This window comes from Oenanthe melanoleuca, chromosome 6 (assembly GCF_029582105.1).
Source record: "Oenanthe melanoleuca isolate GR-GAL-2019-014 chromosome 6, OMel1.0, whole genome shotgun sequence".
NCBI classification, from domain to species: domain Eukaryota; kingdom Metazoa; phylum Chordata; class Aves; order Passeriformes; family Muscicapidae; genus Oenanthe; species Oenanthe melanoleuca.
Window position 1 is genome coordinate 3,622,945 of NC_079340.1, and position 25,636 is coordinate 3,648,580.

General features: G+C 52.0%; 1 protein-coding gene across 3 annotated transcripts in view; it reads left to right on the top strand.

The window, feature by feature from the left end:
* The window catches only part of UNC5B (unc-5 netrin receptor B), a 132,962-nt gene that overhangs the window by 19,272 nt on the left and 88,054 nt on the right, over positions 1-25,636 (top strand). For 2 of the 3 annotated variants that reach the window (XR_008840875.1, XM_056495623.1), the window contains exons 2-13: positions 12,570-12,791; positions 18,085-18,228; positions 19,278-19,381; positions 19,938-20,118; positions 20,612-20,779; positions 21,882-22,046; positions 22,676-22,708; positions 23,162-23,356; positions 23,636-24,031; positions 24,548-24,635; positions 24,719-24,887; positions 24,983-25,216. Coding sequence is in view for 2 of the 3 variants with exons in the window: in XM_056495623.1 (XP_056351598.1) it covers positions 12,570-12,791; positions 18,085-18,228; positions 19,278-19,381; positions 19,938-20,118; positions 20,612-20,779; positions 21,882-22,046; positions 22,676-22,708; positions 23,162-23,356; positions 23,636-24,031; positions 24,548-24,635; positions 24,719-24,887; positions 24,983-25,216 (2,099 nt within the window). In the remaining variant the exon portion in view is untranslated. The remainder of the gene's footprint in view (positions 1-12,569; positions 12,792-18,084; positions 18,229-19,277; positions 19,382-19,937; positions 20,119-20,611; positions 20,780-21,881; positions 22,047-22,675; positions 22,709-23,161; positions 23,357-23,635; positions 24,032-24,547; positions 24,636-24,718; positions 24,888-24,982; positions 25,217-25,636) is intronic. The other variant, XM_056495624.1, reaches the window with a different exon arrangement.

The following is a 25,636-nucleotide window of genomic DNA, read 5'->3' on the forward strand; positions in this document are numbered from 1 at the left end:
TGTAGCTGTTCTTAAAGTAATCACACAACAAATAAATAAAGAAGGGCTACAGGTGGGCACCAGCTGGTGCAGGAATGGCCAGAAATGAGGGAGCAAAACGTGCTGCAGGGCTTTGGGAGCTGTGCCCTTTGCTGCAGTGACACAGGATGGGACACTCTGCCCCTGACACATCAGATGCTTTCTGCTGGTGGCATGTTCTGGGTGAGGCTTCTTTAATTAGGTCTCCCTATCCTTCTGTGTCCCAGTGTTTTTGCTTTTTTTAACCTTGCCAGCCTGCTGGGTAATTTTTTTCCTTTAATGATGTGCCTTGCTTGTTTCCCTTTCCAAACTCTGTCCTTCCTCCTCTGGTATTTCATGGAAGGTGACCCTGCCCTTGGCAGGGAGCTGGAATGAGATGCTCTTTAAAGTCCAAGCCAAACCATTTTGTGACTATTTTATTTTTTTTCTCCCTGTTTTTCTCCCATCTTCATCCCTAATGCTTCCCCCTACATCGTGTCTGGGCTCTTCCAAAGGGAGATAATCCATGTCCAGGCCAGCTGACACCCCAAATGATGTGTCCTTGTGTGGTGCAGCAGTGAGGGAGCAGCTCCAGGTGTTCTGAGTGTGGCTGTTTGCATTTCCTGGCTGGAAAAGCAGCTGGAGTTGAGAGGCAGAAGCAATCCTGGCTGCTCTTTTCCCCCCCAACACCTTCCCCTGCTACCTGAGAGCTCTCTGGGGTCTCTGCAACCCCCTTTCCTTGCCCCCAGGCTGGCTGGGGGTGAGTGGAGAGGGAAGATGTGGGCTGGCAGCTCACATCCAGGGAGTTCCCCAGGATCCTGCCCAGCCAGCCTGGCTGGAGCCTTCCCAAGCATCAGGCCCTGCAGCCTCCCCAGGTCTGGGGCACTGCTGGGAGCCTCTCCCACAGGGCTCTGGGAGGGGAAAGAGCAGGAGATGAGAAGCAGGAGGAGGAAAATCCCTCCAGCAGCTCCTCTCCCCTCTGGGGAAGGATGTGGGGCATCTCTTAGGGCTGGCAAAGAGTGTCCTGGTGCCAGCTGCCCTCCTCCTGCACTGCTCAGAGCCCTGGATTAGGGATTTCTGATATTCTCAGGGTGTCATTTAATGCTCAGAACCTTTCCCAGGGCTGGCCTGTGGTGCTCAGAGCCCTGGATCAGGGTATCCTGCACTGCTCAGGCTCAAAGCTCTATTCAGGGAATGTTCTGCAATGCTCAGAGGGTGCCCTGAGATGCTCAGAGCCCTTTTTGGGAGTGTCCTGAGATTCTCAGAGCCCTGGATCAGGGTATCCTGCACTCCTCAGGCTCAAAGCCCTGTTCAAGGGATGTTCTGCAATGCTCATCTCTGTCCTGAGATGCTTAGAGCTCTTTTTGGGAGTGTCCTGAGATGCTCAGAGCTGTTTTTGGGAGTGTCCTGAGATGCTTAAAGCTCTTTTTGGGAGTGTCCTGAGATGCTCAGAGCCCTGGATCAGGGTATCCTGCACTGCTCAGGCTCAAAGCTCTGTTCAGGGATGGTCTGCAATGCTCAGGGGGTGTCCTGAGATGCTCAGAGCTGTTTTTGGGAGTGTCCTGACATGCTCAGAGCCCTTTTTGGGAGTTGCCTGTGATGCTCAGAGGAATATTCAGATCCCTTGCACTGTTTGGGGCATCCTAAATGCTCAGAGCCCTTCTCAGAGGTTCCTGTGGCCCTGTGCTGCTCAGGGCATCCTTTCCCCCTTTTGGAGCAGAGGTTTTGGGGGCCTCCCCTGGCTGGGAGCAGCAGGAGCAGGTACCCAGAGCTGTGCAGCACAGCCAGATGTTTCCCAGATGTTGCTCACTTCCTGTCTGGCTTCTCCACATTTAGCTCTTTATGTACTTGTTTGTTTTGGACTGCAAACAAAATAAAAAGGGTTTTTCTAAGCCTGTTCCCGTGGGGCTGCCAGTTCAGGATATAATCTGGAGTCTATTCACTATTGTCTCAGTCCCCCCCTGCCCTCAGTGCTGTCCCTGAGCACACACATTGCTTTTGTTCAAATCCTATTTTTTTTTCCCACATGACGTCTTCTCCCCACGGACTTTTTTTTCCTTCTGGCTTCTTCCAGCTCCCAGAGGAGCCCTGGGAATATTCCTGGCTGGTTTGGGATGGAGGCTGGAGGAGGAAACACCGTGTTTCTCAGCCTGGATGTGTTCCTTGCTGTATTGTTAGGACACCTGAGGGTGGGAAACTCACTGCAAATCACAAAGTGGAAAAAAAAAAAAAAATCTAAAACTATTGTTTTGGATCTGGGGCCATCCACTGTAACACCAGCCTGGCTCAAACAAAATGAACCTTTGAAAATAAAGCTTTGCTTTAAAATGTGTAAGTTCAGCTCTTTCTGCTCTCCTCACACTTCATTTATAATTTTTTTTTTCCTGCCTGTTGGGGTTAAGGCCCCTTTTCCTCTTTTCTTTCTGCTTCACTCTTAATTGCCTGTTAAATAATTTAAATATTTAGGACTAAAGGGCTTCAATTATCCATTAATTTACATTAGTAATTTATATATCAGGCTGAATGGACACTCTGTTAGTGTAATGGGTCCCTGTGGGCTGCAGTGCATTTTCCTGGAAGCAGGGATGTTTCCTTACACCTCCCAGCCTGGGAGGGACCCCTGCTGTGGGCTCTGGGGTCTCTTCTCCTTGGGATGGAGGTGTTTGGGATTTTTTTTTTCACTTTTAGCTGAAAAATGATGGTGGACATCATGGTAGCATGGAGTGGTTTGGATTGCAAGGAGCCTTCAAGGGATTTTCCAAACCCCTTGCCATTTTTTTCCATGTTTTTTTTTTTTTTTTTTTTTTTTTTCCTTTGCCCCTGCTCCCCTCAGAGCTTTCTGCATCACTCTGGTCCCTCTGTCTGGCTGCACATCCCTCTGAGCCCTGCAGGAATCCTGCTGTGCCTTTTGGAGATGCTCAGTTCAACATCCCAAACTTCACTTCACTTGGCACTGTTGTGCATTCTTAAAGTCAATTTTTAGCAACACCTGGGGGGGTCTTGTGGCACCAGGAGAGGGAGAGGAAGGTGGGAAGTGTTGGACACAGGTCACAGCACCAGCAGGGATGCTTGCAGCTGGAGTCCCACCCCCAAAATTGGGGCAAAAAGGACAAAAAGGAGTTTGGGGGTTTAGTTTGGTGCACCAGGGCAGGGATGTGTGTGCCAGAGGACAAAGGGAGGAAAGAGAAGCTGGGGGATGTGGGAACACGGGCTCTGTCCAGAGAAGAAAAGGTGGAAATTCCCAATGGTGAGAAAGGAAGAAACCTGTGGGGTCCTGTGGTATTGAGATTATTGAGAGGGAGAGAGGGGAGGAGGGTGCCAAACAACTCTAGGAAACTCCTGAACCACCTCCATGGAAGAGCCTGAGGGGAAAAGGTTTTGTTTTATTTTGTAGGGATTTCCTTCTGTGCTCCTGCTCCCTCTCTGGATGGGGAGGCAGTGATGCCAGAAAAAAACCCAAAAACCCCAAAACCTCACAGTTTTATCAAACCACAGCTCTTTTGCTCTGTGTTCAAGCAGGTGTGAGGGAGCCCAGCTGGCTGCAGGGGTTAGAGGGAAAGGAGTAAAACTCATCCAGGTAATTGCTAAAATCCTTTTGCCACCTCTCTCTGTGCCAGGTGCCTGCCCTCCATCCCACCTGCTCCTGGCTTCAGGCATCAAATCCTGGCACAGAAAAGGGGATGGGGAAGCCTTGTCTAGTCTCACTGATGGTTTGGGGGCTTATTCTTTAATAAGGATATAGCTGAAAGCAGGGGGAGAGAGAGAAAAATCTTAATATTCGACATTCAGCATCAGCAGGGATTATTTTTTTTTTTTATTTCCTTAAATCTTTTTCTATCCCTGTTTCTCCCCCTCCCCCCGTTTTTTTTTTTTTTTCCTTCTGTTTGTCCCTGCAGTAAAACGAGAAGGGAAGAAAAGGGCAGAGAAAGGACAACAAAAAGCAAAATATTTCCAGCCTCCATTTGTGGTGGTTATTTTGTTGTTGTCAGGTTGCTTTAATTTTTATTTATTTATTTATTTTTTTATCGTAGCAACAAATCTGAAAGATTAAGGGCAACTTTAAAGACTGTTTAATAAAGGGACCTTAATCAGCCTCTCCTATGATGTCCCTCCCCCAGCTGAATTAATGGGGAGTCGGAGGCTCGGGGTGGAACCTTTCCTCGTGTTGTTTTTTGGGTGATTAAATGACAATAAGGCGGTGATTGGAACGAATTCAGGGCAGCGCGGCTGAGCTGGACTGTGCTGGGAGTGGGAGGGATCCTGGAGGGAAGGGATTTTGGAGGGAAGGGATTTTGGAGAGAGAGAGAATCCTGGAGGGAAGGGATTTGGAGGGAGAGGATCCTGGAGGGAAGAGATTTGGAGGGAGAGAATCTTGGAGAGAAGGGATTTTGGAGAGAGAGAATCCTGGAGGGAAGGGATCTGAAGGGAAAGATCCTGGAGGGAAAGGATTTGGAGGGAGGTGATCCTGGAGAGAAGGGATTTTGGAGGGAGAGGATCCTGGAGGGAAGAGATCCTGGAGGGAAGGGATATGGAGGGAAAGGATCCTGGAGGGAAAGAATATTGGAAGAAGAGGATCCTGGAGGGAAGTGATATTGCAGGGAAGGATTCTGGAGGGAGTGGATCCTGGAGGGAAGGGATCTGGAGGGAAAGAATATTGGAGGGAAGGGATCTGGAGGGAAAGAATGTTGAAGGGAAGGGATCTGGAGGGAGTGGATCCTGGAGGGAGGGGATCCTGGAAGGAGGGGATCTGGAGGGAGACAATATTGGAGGGAAGGGATCCTAGAGGGAAAGGATCTGGAGGGAGAGAATCCTGGAGGGAAGGGATCTGGAGGGACAGAATCCTGGAGGGAAGGGATCTGGAGGGACAGAATCCTGGAGGGAAGGGATCTGGAGGGAAAGAATATTGGAGGAAAGGGATCTGGAGGGAGGGGATCCTGGAGGGAAGGGATTTGGAGGGAGGTGGTCCTGGAGGGAAGAGATCTGGAGGGATCCTGGACGGAGGTGATCCTGGAGGGAGAGAATATTGGAGGGAGGGATCCTAAAGGGAGGTGATACTGGATGGAGGTGATGCTGGCTAGAGGTTATATTGGAAGGAGGGGATCCTGGAGGGAGGTGATATTGGAGAGAGGTGATCCTGGAGGGAGAGGATCCTGGTGGGAAGGAATCCTGGAGGAAGGGGATCCTTGAGGAAGGAGATATTGGAAGGAGGTGATCCTGGAGGAAGGAGATATTGGAAGGAGGGGATCCTGCAGGGGATGGTGCTGGCAGGAGCCCAGCACAGGGAGCTGCAGGTACCAGGGCACTGCCACTCCCAGCCCACGCCTGCACCGAGCGAGCTGTGGGAGAAGAGGGGGGAACAAAGGAGAAGAGTGGGAAACACATCAGGAAAAGTAGGGCAGCAGCTGGCAGGGAGCATCCTTCCAGCCAGCTTTGGCTTCCCAGGAGGAGAGAGAGTGGGTGAGAGAAGGACAAAAAGGATGGAGGAAAAAAAATCCCAAAACCAAACACGACCTTTCCAGCTTTCTCTTTTTTTTTTTTTTTGTAGTGCTGTTCCCTTCTGTGCTGCCTAAACTTTTTGCTTTACTTTGCTGGGCTTGTGCCCAGCTTCCTTAGGGTCACCTTCTCTGGATTTTAGAACTGAAGTGCCACCACCCAGCACTACCAAACCCACTTTTAGAGGGCCTGGCTGGGTTGTCCTCACCTTGATGATGGGTGAAACCTGCTCCTCTCCAGCCTGTGGGATGCAGAGCATCCCTCTCTTCCCAAGGGGCACTGGCTGGTTCACAGCCCTGCTGCTGCTTTAAAGTCACTTTTCGTGCCCAAAGCCAAGGCAGTCGCCTCCAGATTTGCATGTTCAGGGAGAAAAAAAAAAAAAGAAAACCCACCCATTGCAAAACAGCCTGAAAGTTGCACTCTCAAGGGGAACGCTGGGGAATTTGCATTTTGAAATATGTATGTAATTTGGGTGAAGGGGAAATCACTCTCTGTCTGCAAAACTGTTGACTTTCTTTCTCCCAGAGTTAGCATTTTCCAAACTGCAGTGCTCAGTCCAACAGGAGACCCCTTTTTATTTATTTTTAAATTTTTTTTTCTTTCCTTCTCCGCTTTTTTCACAGCTTCCAGTTGCTTTGCTGCAGCTTGAAGGATAATTAACGATTCTTTTGACTTTCTGGCGTTAAGCAGGGACAACAAGTCCCTGTTTGTTCCTCGTTTTTCTTCTCCCTTCTCCCTTTTCTTGTTGCAATGATTATTCTTTTCACCACAGGAGCCCGGCACACGCCGTCCATGTGAATAAACAGCGTTGCCACCTCCTCTGCTGCTGGCACTTTCCTTTCATGGGCCAAAGCAAATAAATAAAAAGTTCATATAATTATTATATCCATTAAAAAGCAACGTTGTAGCTCAGTAAACAGAGCAAACTCGACAAGAGGAGCGTGACAATGGAATTAAAATAGCACAAAGGGAAGTGCCCGTCACAAGAGCTAGATGAAATTTGGAGATAGTTTTCCAACAGAACTGCTTCCCTGAAGGGAATGTATAAAACAGCACAAAAGAAGCCAGCACAATAGAGTGTAACAGGGATTTGCTACATAATTCCTCCTCCTTTTTCTTCCTTTCTTTTTTTTTTTTTTTTTTTTTGATTTTTATTCACTCTCTTTTCCGTGGGTATTTATGAGGACCCGTGCAACTCGTGGCTCTGCTCAAACCAGAAATGAGGAACAATTTGCTCCAATCTGCCTGTGTCGTGCTGTAAATCCACATAATGAAAAATGAAGAGATTTGTACCATAAGGGATCTCAGCTGTTTACACTTCTCAGGAGGCTTCGCCTTTGATTATCATAATCATAAAGATAAACAAAAGAGTAGTGGCTCCATAAATACTCCAGGGTAATGCAGAATCAGCGAGATAAATCTCTCCCTTTCCAGCTCCCAGGTGCTGCCAGAGCCTGGGTGTTTCTCCTCTGGGGATTGGGGATGGTTGGAATTTGGGATTCTCTCAGTGAGGCTGTGGCAGATCCCAAGGATGCTGCAGTGGGATGCACAGGGATACTGTGCCCCCCTTATGGGAGCTCTGCAAAAACCTGACCTGAGGATTTAGCTAAAAAGTTGATTTGTTTTTATATTTATTTATATAACTGAGGTGAGTTTTGATGCCATTCCATGCAGAAACATCAGTGGGGCTGCCCAGCTCCTCCTTCCCAGCATTTTCTCAGCACACACTTTGCTTTCTTCATTCCTTTCCCTGTCCCCATCCAGTCCTGGTTTGATAAAGGTACCCAGAGAGGGAGGCCAGCTGCAGGCTCTTCCTTGAGCTGGGAGAGGAGGAATCTGCTTTTTTTTTTTCCAAGGGTGTAATTAGGGCTGGCTGGGTGCACCCCCTCATTACCCAGGCTGGGGAGGAATGCTCTCTAATTATGAAGTTTGCCTGTCGCCGAGCAGGAGGGACAGGAGGGACTTCTGACCCGCTGGGAAATGCCTGTCTGTCTGTCTGTCCGTCCCTCTCGGGCTGGGTGGGCTCTGGGAGGAGCTGGGATGGAGGGATAGGGCTGGCTCGGGGCTGGGTGATGCTCCAAGCTCCATCCAGGGATGGGGCAGCCCCAGCTTCCTCCTTCCACAAACTCCCCCTTTTCACTTTGAACCCCAATTAACTCGGCTGCTGGCCATCCTGAAAGGTTCCAGGCTCGGTTTTGTGGCTTCTGCTGGCAGCCTGGGGCTGTGCCATCCCGGGAGGGAGAGGTTAATGAGCCACGGTGAGTTAATGAGGCCGGGGGTTACATCAGCCAGCTGCAGCCCTGGGGACCTGGTACATTCCCTGCATCTCACATTCGTCAGCACTTCCCAGCCTGGCTCTGGCAATCCCAGGATTTTGTGGGCAGCAGTTTGGGTGTTTGTTATCCCTGGACACAAAGCTGTCCCATGGGAATAGGACTGGTGATGCTGCTTCCCCCTGAGCTCAGGGAATGTTGTAGGATGCCTTGGTGTCCCCCTGCAGGGATTCTGGAATGGCAGGGAGCCATGCCATGGCTCCAGCATCAAAATTTCCTGGAGTTGAAATGGCAACAGCACTAATCTCTAAATGAGCCTGCTCATACATTTCTGCCTGGAGGGGGGGTTTGGGGCATGGGGACAGCCCTGCTCCAGCCTTTCAGACACCTCCTGAGCCAGGCTGGTGGCTGGAGCATCTCCTCCATCTCTCTCTGGAGCCAGAGCCATTCCCATCCCTGCTGGGGGATTGGGAAGGGGGATTACTCCTCCTGTGGTGCTGGAGATAAGCTGTCATATATATTATTTTTTTTTTTTTTTTCATTTTTACAGGAGGATTTTAACCCACCTGGCAGGTTTAACTATTCCCAGGAGCCAGTGCCTGCCCTGAGGCAGGCAGGGACGTGGAGAGGTGGAGACAGAAGGGGTTAAAGCATCCAGTGAGATTTAGCAGGAGAAACCCAGGCATCCCAGCCTAATCCCTGCATCCTTACATTGCATCCCTGCCTGCCTGGTGCCGGGAGGAGGGATGCTGGTGGCCCTGGGTGATGGGCAGCCACTAATGCTCCTGTAATCTTCCAAATATTTGGAGGGATAACAATTGCAGGAGGGAGGATTTTAACGCTTTCCTGGGGAGGTTTGCTCAGCCATTGCTGCCTGGGGAGGTTTTGCCACCTGGGCTTTTTTTGGGTGTTTTTGGGGTGATGGAGGTGGGGTTAAGGCTGGATCCTGGCTCTGGTGCTGCTCCCTTTTTGGGGCTGGGGTGGGTTTGGGGTCAAGGATCTTGACAAGTTGCAAACGCTGGCAGCAAACATCTGCACATCACCCCCCGGGGAACAGATGCTGCAGATAATCCAGCTCAGCCCCAGCAGATTAAAATGTGTGATGAGGGATGTGGAGAGGAAAAGAAGTGCCTGTTCCCCTCCTCCCTTTTCCTCTCCTTGCTCCTACTACACTCATCCCCAAGGCTTCAGGATTTGGTCCCGTGGGTCGAGCTGCCCCCCGTAACACCGTGCCCCAAGTAGTGTGAGACTGTGGGATGGTGACAGCCTGGGACTCCTCAAAAAAAACCCCAGGAGAGATCTGGGAAGCAGGCACCCAGCTCCAGCAGGAAGGAGGGAAGCCAGCAGATGGGAACCCCCTGCAGACGTCTGCCAGGGAGATGATTACAGGCAGCGGAGCGCGCTCTCAAATATTTATTAGTTTGTCACTGCCGGGAGTTTTATTGCTGGTGTGATTGCAGGACTGGAAATCCTGGCTGTGCAGGGCTCCTTTCCTGCCTTCCCATGCAGAAGCAGCTCCTGTGCCTGCTGCTGCTGCTGTCACTGTGCCACAGTTGTCACCTGGGCTGGGACCGGAGCCGCTGTTGCCTCTCTGGAGGTGATGGTGCTGCACACTGGGAAAGTGCCTTTTATTTTTCATTTTTTTTTTAATTTTCCAGTTGTTGCTGGGCAGTCAGGGCACACAGCAGCAGCAGTTGTTCCTGCACAAGCAGCCATGTGTGGGGATTTTTTTGGGGGGCCCCCATGAGTGCAGGCAGAGCGAGAGGTTTCCCATGCAGCGGGTGGCCGGGCGTTGGGAGCAGGGATGAAAGGCTGGCTTGATGGCTGATGATAAATGTGCCCAGCATGGCTCTCCTCCCTTTTCTCATCCCAAATCCCTGTTGTTCCTATGCCTTAATTCTTCCCCAGTGTGTTTAAATAGCGTGCTGGAGGAAAACGCCCTGCCCAGCTGCAAATGGTTTTTTTCCCAGCTAATTTCTGAATGGAAAAATTCACCCTCCCCCTTGATTTGCTCCTATCTGGGGGATCTGTGGGGTTGGAGCTCCAGTTGTGAGGCTGCCATGAAAAACCCATCATCCTTTCGCCCTGTCTCCTGTTAGAGCTGCTTTTTTGGCCCCAGATCTTTCCTGGCCAGAAACAAAAGATCTCTCAGCTGTTGTGAGTTTGCAGGATTTTAACTTTCCCAGCGTGCTTCTTGCTTGAAAGGTTCAGGTCTTCTGGGTTCAAACCTTCAACCCAGCAGGTTTTTGCAGCCACCAAAAGCAGATGTTGGATCTGGCTGGTGACACCATCCTGTTCCCTGCTCTCATCCCCAAAATCACTGTGCCCGTGTGGAGAAGAACCTCGAAGCATTTATTTGGGCAGACTCCCTCTTGGAGCAGGGTCTGGATGGGATTTTTGGTGTCACCAGGAGTGTCTCAGCCCCAAACCTTGTTCTGGGGGGTCTGAGGTGGCTCCCATTGCAGATGATCCCTGTGAGTCACAAATCCGGCATTTTCCTCCCCATCCGGCCGTGACTCATCCCCTCCCAGCTCCTCTTGGATGACCTCAAGCCTTGTTTAGCATCACCAAAGTGGTGATGAGGTGGGAGAAAACAGATCCTTGGTGTTGGCTCTTGGAGAGGGATCTCTCCTCCTGGGTTGCAGTTTTGGATCAGGGCCATGTGCATTTCGGGGTGTCACCTCCATGGGGAGCATCCTTCCCAAAACTGGCTCTTTAGGATACCCCTGCCCATTCCCAGCTGCCAAGCTCAGGTCTGGCTTTGCCACAGGGATGCAGGGAGCATCACATCAGGGAGGTTTGCACAGCAGCCCATGAGTGAAGTTTTGTTGGCTGCCTCTGTTGCCAGTTCGATTATCTCCTGCCAGCGAATTTAGAGCCGTGCCGTGGAACAAAAAAAACAACCAAACCAGCACACAACCAACAAAACAACAACCCAGTGGATGAAAAATTGAAAGGGTGGGGGGAAAAAAAGGGGGTGTTTGCTGCTGAGCAGGAGAGGGGAGCAGGGAGCAACCTGGGGGTCCCACACCTTGGCATTCCCTGCCTGCCACAGGGCCTGGGAAAATTACAGGTCTGCAAATGAGATGGGGGAGGAAATAACCATCAGCTGAGAGGTGGGGAAGAGTCAGCCAGAGAGAGAGAGAGAGAGAAATTAGCCCGGAGTTTAATTCATTGTTTCCAAAAGAGCAGTTAATGGATTATGACAAATGTCCTACCGCTCTCCCTTAGTGCTGTGTTAAATGGAAATGGAAAGTCAATTTTCCTAAATGGATTTTAAACGACTGACCTGGTGCAATTTTTTTTTTTTTCCCCTCACTGATTTTTGCTCAGGAGGAAACTCGGTCATCTTGTTTTCTTGACGCATCTGATAATATATATTCTTTTTTCCTCTTCCTCCTCTTTCTCCTCCTCCTCCTCCTCCTCCCAGCTTGGGATTCTGATTCTCTCTGTGCAGCACCACTCCTTGCCAAGGGTGATGAAGGGAGTGGGCTCCTTTCTTTTCCCTGCCAGCTGTGGAGATGTTATCACAGGGCTGGGGATATTTACTGTTTTCCTGCACACTGCAGTGCCTGGAGTTGAGAATCACAGCTCTGGCTGGTGGAAGAGAGGAGGAGGAAAAGCTCATAACTCCTTTGAGTGAAAATAAAAGCCTGGAGATGTGACCTGACTGCTAGTGAGATTCCCAGGAACAACAGGTTAAGCAGCAGCATCCCTGTGCACCTCTGTGGGGGTTTTTATTACTCCTGTGATATTTGGGCTTGATCTCAATGGGCTGGAAACAAGTCTCCTGCAGATGATGCTCAGCTTCAGTCAGGGCATCTTCCCAAGCTGCTGCTGGGAATGAGCCACCCTGAGGCTCCCATTCCCAAGGGATAACGTTCCTGTGTGAGCACTGAGCTGCTCACCACTCCCCAAGATTTTTCTTGGCCTGGCCTGAGCCAGGCCACGACCTCCAGTTGTTTTTTGGATTTAGATGGTTTTTGAAAGTGAACAAGCAGGAATATGGAGCTCCCCGGGGCATAGACTACCGTTTTCTGGGATAGTGTGAATCCTGGTGGCACCTTTGGGTGACGTTCTCTGGAGGTGGCTGGGCTGGAAACAGCTTCTCACCTGTTGGGTGATGCTGAAATCCAGGTGTTGGCAGGGTGTGAGATCCCAAAAGCAGCTCCAGTGAAGGTGTGGGTGTCTGAGATTTGTGCTGGGGGTACGGTCAGCATTCCCAGCATGAGCCCTGCCAGCATTTTGCTCGGGGCATGCCTGTGCATTCCTCAGGGCTGTGAGGAGAAGGCTTGGGGCGGGAGACAGCAGCTCCCTTTGGAGAATCTCTGTGTCCTCATCATTATCCCTGGTCCTGGCTTTGTTTTGCTTTTTGCCTGGGGGAGATCACCCAGGCTTTGGGCTCAGGGTATGACCATATAGGACTGATCCCACAGGGGTTTGCAGGGTCTCCAGGCAGCACTGACAGAAGGAGAGGACACAGTTTTAAGTTGCACCAAGGGAAATACAAGTTTGATATCAGGAAAAAAGCTTTTATGGAAAGAGTGATAAAATACTGGAATGATCTGCCCAGGGGGAGGTGGTGGAGTCATCACGATCATCCTAGGATTGGATGTGGCCATGGTTTAGTTGAGGTGTCAGGACATGAGTCGGATGATCTCGATGATCAACACAATTCTGTGTGTGCGCTTTGCTGTTTTTTGGGAACCCTCTTTTTGCTTTTCCGCGCACCCTCCGCTGCTGTTGTTGGAGGGATCAGTGGGATGGGGATGTGGGGCACCTCCTGACCTCTGGGTGTGCTGGCAGGGCTGGAGTACAGCGACGTGCTGCCCGACTCCTTCCCGTCGGCGCCGGCCGAGACGCTGCCGCACTTCCTGCTGGAGCCGCAGGACGCCTACATCGTCAAGAACAAGCCCGTGGAGCTGCTGTGCCGCGCCAACCCCGCCACGCAGATCTACTTCAAGTGCAACGGCGAGTGGGTCAACCAGAACGACCACGTCACCAAGGAGAGCCTGGACGAGGTCACCGGTGAGCAAAGCTGTCCCTCTGGCTTCCCTCTCTCGCTGCTTTTCCCTCTTGCCACATCCTGAACTGGTTTGGAAGGACAGGTGTCTGCCAATAAAGGCAGGAGCTTGTCTTGGAAATGGAGAATGTAAACCCCCTTCCTGCAAATTATTGTAATTTTGAAATTAAGGGGCTCTCAGGCAAAGATAGGGGAATTAGGAATAACAGTTCTTTACTAGGAAAATTAAAATAGAAATACAATATTCCACAGAACAATCTCAAAACACTGCCAGAGTCAGAATCCAAGCTGACACCCGTCAGTCAGTCAGGGTGTTGGCACAGTCCCATTCAATGGTGGCTGCATCCTCCTGCAGTGGCAGATGTGGTTCAGCTGGAGCAGTGCTCCTGGAGAAGGTGCAGTTTCCTCTGAAGCTCCAGGGATGATGTGGAAAGGTCTGGCTTTCCTCTGGAATCCAGTGGAAAGATGGATAACTTGCTGTCCAAAATCTCAGTTTTTATCTGGGTAGGAAAGGCTTGGCTGCTCCCCTGGCTGGAGCATCTCCCAGTGGGATGATGGAATTTTATCAGTCATGCAGTGGGACTGAATGGGCCAGCAGCAGATGATATCTTCCTGGAGGGAGGATGGGCTGTGGGAAAGATAAAGATGATTGCCCAGCTGGTTTAAAGATGGCCCATTAGCAGATAATATGTGCCAGGAGATCAGGGTCACTGCCCCACCCACTTCAGCAGATGGTGATAGAATGCAAACTTTTGGTCATATCCTGTATTGCAACCCAAGGCACATCCACACTGCTGATAGTTCTCCTCCAGGCAGACTTCCCAGACCCCTGGTGAAAGCTCCATTTTTGGGAAGGATAAGTATTTGACAGGAAGTTCTCACAGAAAGATCTTTGAATGTAGAATCTGAAGAAGGAATAGAAATGGTAGCAAGTTTTGATATAGGAGGAAAGAATTGCTGAGCCAGTCTTACTGCATGACTAAAATCCAAAGGTATGTTAGTATGTAAGTTGGAAGGGGTTTATAGCTCAGAGCAAAGGATAAATCTACCTCAAACAAAAGATGTTTTTACCAAGCAAAAAGTTTTTATGAGCAAACAAAAAATGCCATGTTGCAAGTAGAAAGAAAGGTCTCCAAATTTTCCACTGCCAGAAAACTGAAAAACAACTTGTAGCTTAAAATGTAACATGCTAAGATTTTGTGATTGGAAAATAGTAACATGAATATAGTAAAAGTATTGATTGGTTGTTATGTGTTAGGATGCTCAGCAAAGAAAAGTGTAGAATGTATTGTAACCAGAACTAGAGTGGCTTCAGACCAGCTGTGGGCTGGGCTTTTGTTACCCACTACCTGTGAATTGCTGCATCATCTGGATACAATAAACAACATTTTAAAGAGCCATTCTGGAGTCCCACATCCCCCTTTTGGGCTCTTACACATCATGATGGTGCTGTGGCCACCACATCCCCCCCAGAATCCTGGGGAAGTCACCCCAAGCCTGATTTCATGCTTATCCTCGTGCAGGACTTGGGGTTCTTAAAAGGGATTTTGAAGGCAGCATGTTTAAATCTGATTAAAAAAAAAAAAAAAAAAAAAAAAAAGGACTGCTCTCCTGCAAAATGCCTAATCAACATGTAGGAGTCATTGCCAGGAGGGGTGGCAAAGGCTGGCAGCTTATGCAGGTTCGCAGAGGGATTAAGTGTTTAATGGGTAATGAGAGCAATTGCAGGTAGGATTTGAAATGCCTGTTGATGGCAAATGAGCTCTTTTCTGCCTCAGAGGATAAGTCAGCCTCTGGCTGCCTGGAGCAGGGTGAGAAGGTGGCTTAGGCATTTTAGGGGGGGTCTTGCTCCATGGGATTGGGCTCTGCAGAGCTGCTTGGTCCATGCCTTGAAACATCCTGGCAACAAGAACAAGGTGTGGGGTTGGATATATCGTGTCATCAAGCAGATTTGCTAAGATTGGGGTGCTCTAGCTCAGCACCCAGTTCTTCTGCACCTGTTTGGGTACCTGTGGCTGATCAGGGGTGGAGGAAAGCAGTAATTTCCCCTGTAGGATCTGCAGATCCCTGAGCACGTGGAGGGTTTTAAATCAAGGCAGCCTTTTGAACTGCAGTGGTGTTGGCTTTGGAAGGCAGGCTGGGCTTAGAGGAGAGACTTCACCAGCCTGGAGGAGCCCCCAGTATTTTTGCAGAATCTCCCCTTGTCCCTGTGATTTTTCCACTGCCTTGCCCTTCCCTGGTGCCTCTTGCTCTCCAGCCTGTAGTAGCCATGAGCTGATCTGAGTGCATCTCAGTAAAGGGAAAATCCTTCCTTTCCTCTGCAGCTTTTTCAGCCTTTCCTCCTAAAGCTGCTTTAGCCATTCATGGGGTGTTTTTCCTCTAGAGGAAGAATAGTCAGAGATGCCCAGAGATGTCCCTTTGCTTCTCTGGAGCCTGACAGGGGCAGGGCACACTCTGTTCCTCTCTTTTGGGTGCATCTCCACCTCCCAGCTCTTGCAGAGGCCAGATTTGGGACTCTCACCACTCTAGGGCAGAGTCAGTGCTGGTCAGTGACCGAGCAGCCTTTGCCAAGGGGTTTTAAATTTATTTATAACATCTGGCCACAGTGGGTTGAGCCAAAGGTCTGCGTGCCCTGCACGCTGCAGTGGAGGATGCTTAGGGGAAGATCATGGAACCAGGACAAGGAGGGAGCATGGTTGCTGCCTTGTCACCCTCCCAGCTTTCCAACATTCACAGCCAGGGACTCCCAGCTCTGGTGGGATGTTGATCTGAGCAGTGTGGCCCAGCCCTGGGTGGAATCCCCCCCTTGTTAATTTGTCTGATTGCTGTTAGGACTCATTTCTCTGCAGGAGGGGGTTCTCATGCCTTAGTGATGTGTGGAAACAAACACTCTATTTCATAGACCTGTGGGGTGGTTTGGGTTGGAACTTAAAGATGATCTAGTCCAACCCTCCCATGGGCAAGGACACCCTCCACTAGCCCAGCTTGTTCCAAACCCCATCCAACCTGGCCTGGAACACTCCCAGGGATGGAGCATCCATCTGGGCAACCTGTTGCTGTGGGAACTCCTTTGCTTTGGTCCAGCATCTCCCTCTCAGGCTGCAGTCTGCTGTGTGCTGGCAGTTTGGGAAGGAAGCAGCACACACCTCCTTCATCCAGGCTCCAGAGATGGCATTGCTGCTCTCAGGGAGTGAACTGACAGCTCCTGCAGGTGATGCCGTGCATGTGAAACCTGCCTGGCAGGAAAACTGGAGCCAAAGTGCTCCAAGGTGCTAAAAAAATCTGCATTTGCAGTGCCAGGCGTTTTTTGGGAAAGCTGAAAGGGCACGGGGCAGAGCCAGGCACAAAGGCAGGGGTTAACATGGTTGGTTTGTAAGTGTCCTTGGTTAAAAGCTTGGAAAAAAGGGACCTTTAAGAAGAAGAGGAGAAAAAAAAATAGGAACTTTAAAGATGACGTGTCTTGAATGAGCCTGGCTTGGTAATGCTCTGGCTGTGTCTGATCCGAAATATTTCATGTGGAAAAAAGCAAAAATAGGCCAAGTCAGGGAGGATAATTCAGCTGGGTGAGGAGGGGCTCTGTCTGGGTACCTGGAAGTCACTCCTGTGTGCCATGATCTCAGCCTTCAGTTTTTGGTGCTTTCAGTGGGGACAGAGGTAGGGCATTTGCAGGATGCTCCCACTTTTTCCAGGGTGCTCATCCCACCAGAGCTTCCCAGATAGACAGGATAGATTGGAGCCATGTCTCCATCCTGAGTCCTTTTAAAATCCCTAAATTTCCCAAAAGTGCTTGGCCCAAATACCTTTTTTTTTTGGGGTTGGCTTGTTGTGGTTTTATTTTTTTTTTATCCCCTGAATAGTGACAAAATAAATTGTATTTCCTTGTCAGCTCTTCTGCAGGAAGGTGGCAGGGAGACAGTAATTGCTCCTCACAGCACTGGGAGTGAGCTGTAACAAAATTACAGCTGAGGAGCGTGTGGCTCTCGATCTCTGTGAAATTGAGGCCTTTTTAAAATAGAAACTGAAAAAAAAAAAAAAAAAAAAAGGGCAGGTATTGCTTAAAATAAGGAAAAGTAAAGCCTGAGTCCCTCCTGCCCTTGGTGATGGGCACTGATGCTTCAGCATCCTGCAGTCCAGGGAACCATGTCCTGTCTGTGGTGGTGTCACCTTTGTCATTGCCCCCCTGCCATGGCCAGGCTGATTTCTTTAAGATTTTATTTGTCTTGTATTTATATTGAAGTAGCACAGACAGGGGTGGTTTCTCCCCACAACAAAGCCTGGGGGAAGCATCCTTCAAACCATGGTGGGTGGGAAGGGGTCTGGACAGGGATGTTGGTGATGTGGGAGGTGGTGGAGGAGGAGGGTGATGAAATGGTGAAGAGATTCTGGTCCTGCTCAGCTGGACTTGGGGGGAAAAAAGAGGCATTGATCCATTGCCCTGGCTTCATCCCTAAAACATCCTCCAGGGGGATTGTCTGGTTTGGAGGACAGGTGTCTGCCACTAAAGGCAGAAGCTTCTCTTGGAAATGGAGAATGTAAACCCCCTCCCTCCAAATTATTAGAATTTTGAAATTAAGGGGCTCTCAGGCAAAGATAGGGGAATTAGGAATAACAGTTCTTTACTAGGAAAATTAAAATAGAAATGCAGTATTAAAAAGAACAATCCCAAACCCTGCCAGAGTCAGAATCCAAGCTGACACCCGTCAGTCAGTCAGGGTGTTGGCACAGTCCCATTCAATGGTGGCTGCATCCTCCTGCAGGGGCAGATGTGGTTCAGCTGGAGCAGTGCTCCTGGAGAAGGTGCAGTTTTCCTCTGAAGGTGCAGGGATGATGTGGAAAGGTCTGGCTTTCCTCTGGAATCCAGTGGAAAGATGGATAACTTGCTGTCCAAAATCTCAGTTTTTATCTGGGTAGGAAAGGCTTGGCTCCTCCCCTGGCTGGAGCATCTCCCAGTGGGATGATGGAATTTTATCAGTCATGCAGTGGGACTGAATGGGCCAGCAGCAGATGATATCTTCCTGGAGGGAGGATGGGCTGTGGGAAAGATAAAGATGATTGCCCAGCTGGTTTAAAGATGGCCCATTAGCAGATGATATGTGCCAGATAAGGGTCACTGCCCCACCTGGCTTCATGAGATGGGGATAGAATTCACATTTCTGTCACATCCTGTACTGCAGCCCAAGACAGGGATGCAGTGATTCCATCCCTGCCCTCCAGCTTTGTGCACTCTCCGCCCCCTCGGGCGCTGCCTCAGTTTCCCTGCTCCCACCTGCTGCTGACCCCGTGCTGTGTCCCGCGCAGGGCTGCTGGTGCGGGAGGTGCAGATCGAGGTGTCCCGGCAGCAGGTGGAGGAGCTCTTTGGCCTGGAGGATTACTGGTGCCAGTGCGTGGCCTGGAGCTCGGCGGGCACCACCAAGAGCCGCCGCGCCTACGTCCGCATCGCCTGTGAGTGCCGCTCCCGCTTCACCTTGGCACCACCCATCCGCGGGTGACCCTGGGTTTCTCTCCCCACCCCACCTGCAGCTCTGTTTCTGCCTGCTGGGGCGGGGTAGACTCCTTTAAAAAAGGTGTTTTCTCACTGCCCAGCAGCGTGCTCAGCGCTTCCCGGGGGTTTATCATCCTTAATAATTATCCAGTGGGTGGCACCTTGCATGCTCTGTCTGAATCAGCGGCTCTGAGTCCCTGCTGGCACATGCCACCACCCTGAGCTGCTGTTTTGGAGGGTCAGCCTGATCTGAATTTGCTCCATTAGCAGAGCTGCAGGAGGACAGCCAGGCTTCCCCCCGTCCCAAACAGATTTTGCTATTAAAGCAATAATAATCCATCATGTTTATCCAAAACAGGGCTGATGGATCAGCTGTGCTGCTGAAGGGTTTAGTCTGAACAGGGAAAATCACAGAATTATAGAATCACAGAAAGTTTTGGGTTGGGAGGGACCCTAAAGCTCAGCCCATTCCAGCCCTTTGCCATGGGGGGTGACACCTTCATCTAGACCAGCTTGCTCCAAACCCCCTCGAGCCTGGCCTTGGGCACTTCCATGGTGTTTTTTTGGAGCAGTGTTCAGGAGCCTCATGGAGAGGTCTGGGAGCTGAAGCAGAGGATTGCAGCACCATCTAGTGATGCTCCTGCTCCTTCCCAGGCTCTGGAGCAGGACACTGCTGCCCCCACATCCCGAGGGGCTCTGTTGGGAGGGATGAAGAAACAGTGGATAAGCTGAGGTTAGCCCCAAAGGAAAGGACAAGAAGGGATATAAGCTTGCAAGCACATAAAGGAGGAAATGTCTCATCCTTGAGCATCATGTGCTGCCCCAAATCCATCCTGGAAGACATGGTTCTTCAGCTCCTTCCTCCCAGGGCACATTTTGCCCTGTCTGTCCGTGCCAGAGGCACTTCCTGACTTGAGGGTGCTTGGTGCTGAGGTGCTCACCAAAGATTTGGAGGCTGCCCTGTTCCTGCTGCAGGCTGGTAGCCCCTGGCTTTTCCTTCCCCTCCCAGACCTGCGGAAGAACTTTGATCAGGAGCCGCTGGGCAAGGAGGTCCCACTGGAGCACGAGGTGCTGCTGCAGTGCCGCCCGCCCGAGGGGGTCCCACAGGCTGAGGTGAGCAGCTCCTGAAGGGATGCATCCCCATCCCCATCCCCATCCCCATCCCCATCCCCATCCCCATCCCCTCCCCATCCCCATTCCCCATTCCCCATTCCCCATCCCCATTCCTACCCCATCCCGTCCCAGATGATCTCCTGTCAGTTCCCATTCAAAATGGTTTATTTTGGGGAGCACTCAGCACATTTCTCCCTCACTTTCTGGGGCACCTCAAAGGGAAGATCTGATAAGCAGGCACCCAGTGAGTTGTCTGGGTGGGAGTGGTCACCAATGGGAGCGGAGGGCTGGGAAAATCATACAGATGGGTTTTCCTACCACGGCAGTGGAACTTTCCTTACCCACAGCTCCATCAGCTGTCGGAAGCTGTGTGTTGGAGGAAGCCACAGTGTCTCATCCCTGGCCAAAACACTGCCCCAGTCAGGCCTGGTTTGGCCCAGTTTTCCAGGAGAAATAAATCCAGTCAGAGGCAGGGTCGTGCACTCAGTGGTTAAAGTGCTGAGGACATCTTTGGTCTCGGTGATGGGTTAATCCCCATCCCTTCCTTTCCTGCCAGGTGGAGTGGCTGAGGAACGAGGACATCATCGACCCCGCCCAGGACACCAACTTCCTGATCACCATCGACCACAACCTCATCATCAAGCAGGCCCGGCTGCTGGACACTGCCAACTACACCTGCATGGCCAAGAACATCGTGGCCAAGCGCCGCAGCACCACGGCCGCCGTCATCGTCTACGGTACCGGCCCCTGCCCCGGGAGGGCACCTCTGCTGCTGGCAGTGCCCCCCAGGCCAGGGGGAATGTGGGAATTCCTAATTAGTGCATTACGTTAGGTGATAACTCGTATCTGCAGAGCAGGAGTCTCCAATGGCTTCCACAGGCTCTAAGGAGAGGTTTGAGGTGTAGGGGTGATGTTTCTGAGCATTCTCGCCTGGGTGGATCCAGATGGATTGCTCTGACTCTCAAAGCAGCTGGGAAGCTGTACTTGGCTGAACTTTGCTATGAAATCAAACATCTCCTCAGGGCTGGACACAAAAAATATTTGCCAGCTGGAAAAAGGACCAAAGGAGTCTTGAGCATCTCAGGCATGGGTTGGTGACACAAGAGGGAGTTTTGTGGTTTGCTGTTCATGAGGCTGAGCTGTAACAGGGGGGGCACAGAAAGTGTAAGAACTCGAGGCTCAGCTGGTTGGGTTGGGCTCCAGGGTTAACTGTGCCCATCTCCTGTGCAGTGAATGGTGGCTGGTCCACCTGGTCCGAGTGGTCTCCGTGCAATAACCGCTGCGGGCGGGGCTGGCAGAAGCGCACGCGGACCTGCACCAACCCCGCGCCGCTCAACGGCGGCTCCTTCTGCGACGGGCAGCCCTTCCAGAAAATCACCTGCACCACCCTCTGCCCCGGTAAGGAGCGCTCAGAACCTGCCTGTGCCCTGTGCTGGTTTGAATGACAGGTGTCTGCCAATAAAGGCAGGAGCTTCTCTTGGAAATGGAGAATGTAAACCCCCTCCCTCCAAATTATTTTTATAATTTCGAAATTAAGGGGCTCTCAGGCAAAGATAGGGGAATTAGGAATAACAGTTCTTTACTGGGAAAATTAAAATACAAATGCAGTATTACAAAGAACAATCCCAAAAACACTGACAGAGTCAGAATCCAAGCTGACACCCGTCAGTCAGTCAGGGTGTTGGCACAGTCCCATTCAATGGTGGCTGCATCCTCCTGCAGTGGCAGATGTGGTTCAGCTGGAGCAGTGCTCCTGGAGAAGGTGCAGTTTTCCTCTGAAGGTCCAGGGATGATGTGGAAAGGTCTGGCTTTCCTCTGGAATCCAGTGGAAGGAAGGTCCCTTGGTGTCCAAAATCTCAGTTTTTATCTGGGTAGGAAAGGCTTGGCTCCTCCCCTGGCTGGAGCATCTCCCAGTGGGATGATGTAATTTTATCAGTCATGCAGTGGGACTGAATGGGCCAGCAGCAGATGATATCTTCCTGGAGGGAGGATGGGCTGTGGAAAAGATAAAGATGATTGCTTCACCTTGTCTTAAAGATGGCCCATTAGCAGATGATATGTGCCAGGAGAGAAGGAAATCACTACCCCACCTGGCTTCAATAGATGGTGATAGAATACACATTTCTGGCAACATCAACCTCAGGCTGTGGTTGGGATTGCTGGGATTGTTCAACCTGGACAAGAGGTGACCTAATTGCAGCCTCCCAGTACCTCAAGAGAATCTTCAAGAAACATGAGAGAGATTATTTAATGGCTTGGAGTGGCAGCAGAGCAGAGAATGGCTTCACACAGACAGAGGGCAGGATTAGATGGGATATTGGGAAGGAATTCTCCCCTGTGAGGGTGGGGAGGCCCTGGCTCATGTTACCCAGAGAAGCTGCATCCCTGGAAGCATTAAAGTCCAGGCTGGACGGGGCTTGGAGCCGCTTTGGGGGACAAGCTGGTGTTTCAGGAGTGCTGGGAGGGAAGGTTTCCCTGACTGTGCGTGCGCTGCCCGCAGTGGACGGCGCGTGGACCGAGTGGAGCAAGTGGTCGGCGTGCAGCACCGAGTGCACCCACTGGCGCCGCCGCGAGTGCGCCGCGCCCGCGCCCCGCAACGGCGGCAAGGACTGCAGCGGCGTGCTGCTGGACTCCAAGAACTGCACTGACGGCCTCTGCCTGCACAGTGAGTGCCCAGGGGGCGGCCAGGGCGCGGGGACGTGCCGCAGGAGACGTTGAGGCGGTGGCACTCCAGCTGAGATTTGTTGGCCGCGCCTCCGAGCTGATGGAGCGGCCGCTGCCCGCCCCCAGTTTTAAGTTGTGTCTTCTTAAAAGGTGTTTTCAAGCAGATTCGCCCCTTCCAGAGTTGTTTCTTGCCTGTGAGAAGAGATAATGGGAATTTTGGGGGATCTGAATGTGCCCCTGACCCTGTAGGTTTGGGGTCTCTTGTTAGCCAGGGCAGCAGGAGGGGTTTCTCAGCTGTTCTCGGCCACATTGTGAAAACACCTTCCCTGGGTCACTGCTGGGAGTTCTGGAGGTGGTTTAGAGGAAGTAAAGCTGTGATGATGCTACATGTGAGTGAGGCAGCCAATGCTGCCACCTGCTGCTGTGTGACACCAGTGTCCCCCTGACTGGGCCTGGACACAGGGATGTCCTTGTCACCGTGCTTCTCCTGGCTTTTGGAATGCCTCAGGGAATGATGCTGATCTCCCACACCTCCCCTCCCTGGGCTGGCTTACCTCCCACTTTCTGTTTTCATCTCATCCCCATCATCACCTTCACCTTTTTCTTTTCTACCTTTGTTTTTCCTAACAGATAAGAGAATTCTAAACGAGCCCAAAAGCCACCGTAAGTGCTCATTTCATGGCCATTTTTAATTTTTTTTTTTTTTTGTTTGTTCCTGTGATTTTGTTCTGTTGAATCCATGGTAGGGGTTCCCTGGCAGCTGGGTGGGAAGATGGAACAACTAAAATCCACTCCAAAACTCCAATGGGCTCCTCAGGGCTGTCTCTGTTAGGATGTGAGGGTTGCTTCATAAACCTGAGCTGCACAGACCTGATGTTTTTGGGTGCTCAGGTGGAGTTTGCAGGAACTGTGGCCAGGTGCTTCACCTCCATCTCATTCTCTTGACTTCCTGCTCTTAGGAAACACCTTCCATCCTCTTGCCAGCCTTTCCAGCAAGCCCAGGGCACATCTTTCCCCCCATGCCTGAGTCAGTGGTGGGATTGGGGAGCGACGGTGTGTCTCGACGTGCTGTTCCACTGCCCCTTTTCTCACCTGTGCACCTTTAATCCCTCCCAGTGCTGGAGGCCACGGGTGACGTGGCCCTGTACGCCGGGCTGGTGGTGGCCATCTTCGTCTTCGTGGTGATCCTCATGGCCGTGGGGGTGGTGGTGTGGCGCAGGAGGCGCCGGGATTTCGACACCGACATCACCGACTCCTCGGCCGCTCTGACCGGCGGGTTCCACCCCGTCAACTTCAAGACATCCCGGCACGGTAAGAGCCGTGGAGGTCCTCACCAGCCTTGGGTCAGGCAGGAAGGAAGTCACAGGAGAGAGGGTGGATGCTCTCTGGGGTTTTGAAGGCTCCATGGGAGCAGGCCAGGTGTTGTCGGTGGGAATCAGGGCAGCCCGCTCTGCTGGAAGGAACCCCGTGGCAGGGCTTTGGGATGAGATGGTTTTGAGCCCTCACCAGCCACTCTGGGGTGTCTCCCACTGCAGCAGCACTCTGTTCCCAGTGCTGCCTTCACACCAGCTGTGTTTCCTGGTCCTGCAGACACCCCTCAGCTGCTGCACCCGTCGATGCAGCCGGACCTGACGGCCAGCGCCGGCGTGTACCGCGGCCCCATGTACGCCCTGCAGGACTCCTCTGACAAGATCCCCATGACCAACTCCCCGCTGCTGGACCCCCTGCCCAGCCTCAAGATCAAGGTCTACAACTCCTCCACCGCCTCCTCCTCCTCGCCAGGGCTGCACGACGGCACCGACCTGCTTGGGGGGGTCCCTGCCGCCGGCACCTTCCCGGGGGACAGCAGCAGGGACGGGCACTTTGCCAGCGTGAGGAGCAAAGGTCTGGGCTCCCAGCACCTCCTCAGCCTGCCCCGGGAGCATGGCTACAGTGCCAGCGGCACTTTTGGCTACCTGGGGGGAAGGCTCACCGTGCCAGGCACAGGTAAGCCAAAGGTTGGGGTTGTGCGGCCGCTGAAGCAGCGTGAGCAGCCCTTTGCTATCCCAAACCTGGCTCAGAAAGCTGTTCCCAAGCCAGACATCTCAAGCTGGAGGTTACAGCCTCCTCAGGCTTGCCTTGGTCTTTCCCTGCCATCAAGCCAGGTCTGGCACCTTGCAAAAAACCCCCAAAGATTAGGATTTTCCTTCTCAGTGAGGAAAAAGCTCATCCTTGCAAGCAGTGCAGCCATGGGATGTCCCAGAGAAGCTGTGGCTGCCCCATCCACCAAAATGTTAATGGTCAAGATGGACAGGGCTTGGAGCAGCCTGGGCTGGTGGAAGGTGTCCCTGCTCAAGGCAGGGGGCTGGAGATGGGTGACATTTATAATCCTTTCCAACCCAAAGCATTCCATGTTTCTGTGATCTGGAGGTGTTCCTCTCCATGCTGCCCTGTGCTCTCTGGCTGGGTTGGAGGGTGGTTTCTCCCTCTACCCACGACTGACCCCTGTGTGTGCCATTCCAGGGGTCAGCCTGCTGGTGCCCCACGGGGCCATCCCCCAGGGCAAGTTCTACGAGATGTACCTGGTGCTCAACAAGGCTGACACCGCTCTGTAAGTCACCCTACCAACCACCCACCCCTCGCTGGCCACCAGGGGAGCTCCCTGGCCAACCTGTGTGCCCTGTCCCTCCCCAGGCTGCCCTCGGAGGGCACGCAGACCGTGCTGAGCCCAGCAGTGAGCTGCGGGCCCACGGGGCTGCTGCTGTGCCGCCCCGTCGTCCTGACCATTCCCCACTGCGCCGACGTCGCCTCCTCGGACTGGATCTACCAGCTGAAAACACAGTCCCACCAGGGAAACTGGGAGGTGAGGAGGGGGCACAGGGCACAGCCAGCAGAGAGGCACAACCCACTGGGTGAAGGGAGGTGAAGGGATGACCCTCAGTCTTGCTGTCCCTGTAGGAAGTGGTGACCCTGGATGAGGAGACGCTCAACACTCCCTGCTACTGCCAGCTGGAAGCCAAGTCCTGCCACGTCCTGCTGGACCAGCTTGGCACCTATGTCTTCGTGGGGGAGTCCTACTCCAGGTCAGCCATCAAGAGGCTCCAGCTGGCCATCTTTGCCCCCAGTGTCTGCACCTCCCTGGAGTACAGCCTCAAGGTCTACTGCTTGGAGGACACGCCGGACGCTCTGAAGGTAAATATCCCCTTCCCAAAGCTCTTTGTGCTGCCTGGTGCCTTCTCAGGATGGCCTGGCCCTGGGGAGCAGACAGCCTGATGCAACTGCCTGCAAAGTGACCACAGTGAAATAATGAGGTGTTTACTGCTCTGCCTGTCCTTCCTCGTCCTCTGCCAAGGAAACAGGGAGGGTGTTGCACAGCTCCTCTGCTGGGACCCCTCCTGCAGGCGTTACACGAGAGGTTTGGCTGCTGATGGGCAGGTTTTTTATAGATCCTGCATGGATCCATGTCTCCCCCTGCTGTGGAAGGGTTTTGTGGCGTGGATAACATCTGGTGCATCAAAGGAAGCTGGAGTTCAGATGCTTTGGCTGCCTGGACCCACCAGTGCTGTGGCTGTTTGATTCCCTGTGACTTGTCCAGTGGATCCTGCTGGGACT